This window comes from Rhinolophus hipposideros, assembly GCF_964194185.1.
Source record: "Rhinolophus hipposideros genome assembly, chromosome: 16".
In the NCBI taxonomy this organism is placed as follows: Eukaryota; Metazoa; Chordata; class Mammalia; order Chiroptera; family Rhinolophidae; genus Rhinolophus; species Rhinolophus hipposideros.
The window spans coordinates 15,334,349-15,340,461 of NC_138062.1; the positions used below are offsets into that span (position 1 = coordinate 15,334,349).

Genomic DNA, 6,113 nt, shown 5'->3' on the forward strand with positions numbered 1-6,113 from the left:
CATCCTTTGACAATTCTCTTGGGAATTTATAATCAGAATGATTCTTGTTCAGTTCAGCTACTCTCTTGAACTGAAATGTAAACCTAGGAACTACTGCCTGTGGCCTTCTTTACAATGTGGATTGGGGAAGAGAAGTTCCATGTGCAGAGGAAATAAAGCAGATACACAGACTGCAGAGCCAAGGGCAGAAGATGACATCTGAGTCCCAGGCCCCGGTTATTTCTGAGTCGAGGTGTATTCCTGTTCTTGGGGGTCTGTGAGTCATTCTGTATCCTCATAATCTTTTCATTACCTTAGCATAGTTTAAGTTAGGTTTCAATATTTAATTTACAAAGCATTTTTTTTTTAAACCAGCACCACTATTTAGCACAATTCTAGGTGTTCCTCACAGAAGCATCCACATCTGTACTAATACAGCTGCCACCAGCGCCTTGTGGCTACTTAATTAAAATTAAATAATGTTAAAAATTCAGTCACACTAATCACATTCCAAATGCTCAATAGCCACATGGGAGTACTGGCTAGTGTACGGGATAGCAGATAGATTTCCACCATTTTGGACAGCCCCAAATGGCTTCATGAATGGCTCCCCCTGGAGTTAAAGAGGCACAATCAAGATGAAAGTCCACACTGGGTAACAGACATACAGTATTGTTTATTGAAGTGACAGTTATTATTGTCAACTAAGGCTGTCAGTTTCCAGAATTTCGAGTGCTTTAGAGTTTTCTGTTCCCTTTAGGGATATGAATTTTTAAGTGTTTCTTTGGTGCAAAGTGCCTTGGATTAGAGTTGATACCTGACGTCTTGGTCTCTCTCTATTACCCTGTGACAACAATACTTTCCTACTGCTGCTATAACAAACTTAGTGGTTTAAAATAACAGAAAACATTTATTACCCTATACGGCTCTCATAGGGCTAAATCAAGGTGATAACAGGGCTGTGTTACCTTCTGGAGGCTCCACGGGAGAATTTGTTTCTTTACTTTTCCATTCCTTGGCTCTTGGACCCCTTCCATCTTCAAAGCTAGAAATGGCCAGTTGAGTCTTTCTCACATCACACCACTCTCACACACTCGTGTGGCCCTCTTCCACTTATAAGCACCCTTGTGATTACAATGGGTCCATCCAGATAACCCAAGATAGTCCCCATTTCAGTCTCAGCTGATTAGCAAATTCCATTTGCAACCTTAATTCTCCTCTGCCACATAACCTAACATACATACAGATTCTAGGGAGTAGGATATGGTTATCTTTGGGGGTCCACTATTCTACCTACCACAGTGATGTAGGGCAAATCACTCTTCACCTCTGGTTCTTGCATCTGTAAAATTCTGAGACTGGTCCACATGACCCCTAAGGTATTTTCAGGCTCTATCTGCTAGGACTTCATATTGACAAGTTAATAGGTACTGTTATATCTGGTCTTTCCCTGGATTTGGATTAAACAATTATTCTGAAATAATGTAACTGAGTTTATATTCAAAATGACTTCCAAAGATACTGAGCCATGAATCTCCCAGAATAAGTGTTGGCCAGAGCCCAAAACACACACAAAACCAATTATAAGGCAATAAACCTTTCCACTTAACATCAGAATGGAGATACAAATATTAAATTTTTAAATATATGGTACACTGTTTAAATTACAAGTTAAAGTGGCATATAAATGTTTTAACTGATTCACAAAAAAAGGTTATGATGAGGAATAAACGCAGTATATTTTAATGTGTGTCTGTTAACCCTCCCCCTCCCCCCCTTTTAAACAGGAGTTTGCTAATCATTGGATGAAAGTCATATTAGCAAAAAGGGACAAGAAACCTCATGTTGCCATAACCAGTCACCCAAATGAAAAGCATTCAATTTCAAAGAAACAGAATGAGAAGAAACTCTGGTAATAAGATTTATCTTTACTTTGTGACTTAACCAAAATGGCCCATTGAGGAGAAAAGAGTATTTGAGCTCTTTTGTATTTTGAGTAATAAAGTAATTCTATCACCGTGATCCACTAAAGAATAAGTGTTTTGATTAGAAATTAAAGATATAAGGAGGAACTAGTTCAACAGTGATTTTTTAATCTATCTCCTTAACAAGTTTTCTTACCAATGTGTCTTTAATTACTACTGACCCTGTTATCAGATGATACCTTCCACACTGAAATACTTCTAATAATGTACTTAGAATTGACATTTTCTACACATTGTCACAACATACATAATCTGAAGAATAGAGAAGCATTTTTATTTTTTCATTTATGATGCAAAACATAAATGCTGACTTGACACATATTCACATATAACATTTTCTCTCACGTTTACAGCTCAACAGATTGAACTGCTTTAGTTGCTATATGGAGCACACCTATAATGAAGAGAAAAAAATTAAAACTATAGCATTAACCAGCAAAAATTCACCTTAGAGCATCAGGAAAAGTCTAGAAAACAAATCCACAGAGATATCAACCCCTCATTTTACTTAAGTTTTAGCAAGAAATATTTTATTTGAACTACGAAAGAGTAGCAAAAGCATCTGGTTTTGATTTAAATACCTATTTCATTTTTACCTCTAGATTGGCTGACTGAAGTAGTGAAATGGGCTACTGAAGTAGTGAAATAGAAAAAAAAAAAAAGAAGCAAAAAATTTGGATAAGCAAACCGTAGAGCTGAGTTTGAGAGTTGTTAAATATGGGGAGGACAAAGTATATTATTAATATTTTATTCAGCAGATATGTTATCTACTTTAATCAACCAAATCTATGAAAGTTGAGATTCATAAGTATGATTTTTACTTTACAAAAGGGTTAATACAGGATTTCTTCAAGAGGATTTTCAAAATTGTACCATATATATAAAAATAAACTCACTCTTTTAAATCACAGAATCATAGACCATATATACTACCTTGTTTGCAGCTATTGTCCAGGAATTGTCCAACTGGGTGTTAGTTGTAGTAACAATCATAATGAAATGATCATGCAGTAAAAATTTTAACAATCTGCTGCCCTTATATATAAATCTATTCTAAATACGAAGCTCCCAGTTGGGCCAGGCATTAAGCAAGTTGCTGAGTACATAACAATTAATAAAATAGACAGGGTTCCTGTTTTCATGGGATTTATACTCAAATGTGGTATATGACAAACAGATATTAAGGAATATATACACAAATAATAACTTTTTATAAGTGCTATGAAGGCACTGTGTACAGCCCTATTAGATTTAATAAAATAATATGATTTGGGTTTCATTCTTAAACAATTTTCTTTGAACACAGTCAAAGCATAATGGTTAAAAATGATTACGCTAATAATGCTTGAGCCAAGGTATTAGAAATTCATAAATTCATCACAGATAGGACTATAGGTACTAAAGAGCATAAACCTAATTTAAAAAAAACTACCAAAATACATTATTTTAAAAAGTTCAAAATAACTTGCATAATCTATTTATCCTATAAAATTGCATACTTACCATATAAGTGTTTAAAAGGTTTATTCCAACCCATTTCTTCTTTTATACTCTAAAACATCTTCATTATGTTGTTTAATGAGCTAGAAGGAGGTAACAGTTATAATTAGAAATGTAATCTTCCTGGCAACTTAAAGAAGAGGAGGCTAGCTAATATTTAATTTTGCAAAGGAGTAAAGACAGATTAAAAGAATTAGAACTATTTTAGTTAGAAATAAAAGGCTAAGACGCGGATGTAAAGTACAACATAGAGAATGTGGTCAATAATGTTGCAACAACCATGTATAGTACCAGGTGGGTACCAGACTAATCAGGGATCACTGCAGAAATTATATAAATGTCTAACCATTATGCTGTACACCTGAAACTAATATAAAATATTGAGTGTCACTTTAACTGGAAAAAATAAATAATAATAAAAAAAATGAAAGAAAAGGCTAAGAAGCAAAAGTCCAAAAACTATTGATATATGTTAGGTATATACTTGTTCACTACGACTTAACAAACTCCATTTGAGAAGGCAACCCTTAAAGTTTAAATTCAACTTTTTCCAAATACATTGCTTCACTCCAGTGGGTAGTTAATGGAATGAAAAGCCTTACCACAGAGGGGCTAAACCAGCACAGCAATGCAGAACTTGATTATTAAATGGGATACAGGCAGGTTGGTATGTGTGGATAATACTTCTAACCTTCGAAGTGTGATACTGTGAGTGAATGACAAATCCCATCCCCCAACTATACGTATCTGTATTAATTTGATGTCATGGAGGATGGCTACTTTCTTAGAACCACTGTCTCACAGAATATGCAACTAGAACAATGGTTGGTATAGGGTGACATTTGCTGCAATTCAAGATTTAATTTCTATCAGAGCTCTCAGCAACAATTAAGCTTCTTTTTAGGAAAACTTTTAGTTGCTATTGTTAGGTTGTAAGTGACTTTGAACATCTCTCACTTCTTTCCATGTGAAAGAGCTGAACCACTTTAATGAGAAAATCCAACATAAGAGATTTAAGATTTGGAAGTGGGGGCAGTGGAGGAAGCCTCAAACCCATTAGATACAGAACAAAAATTTTAAATACTAATGTAACACAGATACTTTGAATCAACTTTTTTCAAAATTATCTATAGGGAGTAGTATTTCAGCGCTGTCTATAGTGTGGCTAGCTAGTTCTGAAGTCAGGGAGAACCCGATTCAGCAAACTAATTTCTCCAAGTGTTTCCTTCATCTGTTCAAGGTCAACAATAATAGTACCTAGCACACAGTGTTGTTTAAAAGATTATAGAGTTTTTGCATGTAAGCTACTACACACTAAGTATAATTTCCAACAATATATTTATACAAACATTGATTTGTATAAAACATTAGGTTTTGGAAGTCTAACGGGATGTTATTTGTATACCTTGATTTGTCCCTATGGCATCTGAAAAAAAGTGCCTTCATAAAACCCCAACCAGCCTCCATCCTCATTAATAAAGGATAATTAACATGTAGTAAAACTTCCATTCATGACAAAACCACTCTAAGTAACAATGATGACAAATTTCAGCTTCAACATAGTTTCTTGATGCTGCTGAAATCTTAACATTTTTTCAGTCTTTGGGATTTTCCTCCTGGAGAAATGTTATCAGCAGTTACATAAATATCCTACTGTGTGGGCGATCTGCTGACAACGTTCAACCTCACACTGACGTTTCTCCCCCTCCCTGCGTCGGGGACCACGCCGCAAAGCAGAAAAGGCTCACATAAATCCACATGCAGGCGGAGGCGCCCAGGGCGAACCCGACTTTCAGCCAGTCGGGCTTGTCGTGGAGCGGCTCCCGAACGTAGAACTTGGACCGCGCGGAAGCTGCAAGGAGACAGAGTCTGTAAATCTGTGACTCCCCACCTCGCTGGAAAGACACCTCACACTCCCACGTGGCTTACGGCTTTTACTTCTCCCTTCGGCACCCCCACCCCCAACTTCAACGGCCAAGGGAACAGGTTCTCAGAGGTCAAGCAACTCGCCCGGGGCCACCGGCAGAGCCAGGCCGGCGGCCCCCGCCCCCGGGACGCCGTCACAGCCTCGTTCCCAGGCTCTTGCGGACCCCCGGGGACTCGGGCGTGGGAGGGTGGGGAGCGCTCCCGGGGGGGTCTCCCCTCCAGCAAAGCGCGGGGAGGAGGAACCCAAAGGCCATTCGCACAGACCAAGAGGGGTCTGGCACGTGGAGGAGGGTCGGTGGCGAGTGACGGGCAGCCGAGAATCAGGGTGGGGGGTGGCGTGGGCTCCGGACGCGAGCCGGCGAAGGTCACCGCAGGACGAGCCCGGGCCACGGCTGCCCCCTGCCCCCGCGGGCTGGGCTCACCCGGGGAGGGGCAGGCTGGGAGGTCGGGTCGGCCTGCGCGACGAAGGGCACTCACAGCCGCTCGGGAGCCTGGTCGGGCGCAGCAGCCTGGACAAGGGGCGCAGCAACGCGCACGGCGCCATCTTGCCGAGTCGGGCTCCTCCTCCAGCCGTGTCTCGCGGACTCGGCGGCCGGCCGAGCGCCCCCTGGCGGCCGGAGGCGCGGAAGTCGCCGGCTCCGCAGCCGCGCAGCGTCGGACGTGTGTGTTCAACTCGGAGAATCGCATTTACAGCCAGGTACTCCGGCGCCCCTGGTGTCGGGC

The 6,113-nt window shown here is 40.2% G+C and overlaps 1 protein-coding gene across 1 annotated transcript; it reads right to left on the reverse strand.

The window, feature by feature from the left end:
* Nucleotides 1-635: 635 nt before the first annotated feature.
* On the reverse strand, nucleotides 636-6,113 carry NDUFC1 (NADH:ubiquinone oxidoreductase subunit C1). Its single transcript, XM_081077652.1, has 4 exons — nucleotides 5,868-6,113; nucleotides 5,213-5,316; nucleotides 3,468-3,547; nucleotides 636-2,358 (listed from the first exon to the last, which is right to left on the reverse strand). The coding sequence occupies exons 1-3, from the start codon at nucleotides 5,932-5,934 to the stop codon at nucleotides 3,488-3,490; spliced, it is 231 nt and encodes a 76-aa protein (XP_080933778.1). The 5' UTR covers nucleotides 5,935-6,113; the 3' UTR covers nucleotides 636-2,358; nucleotides 3,468-3,487.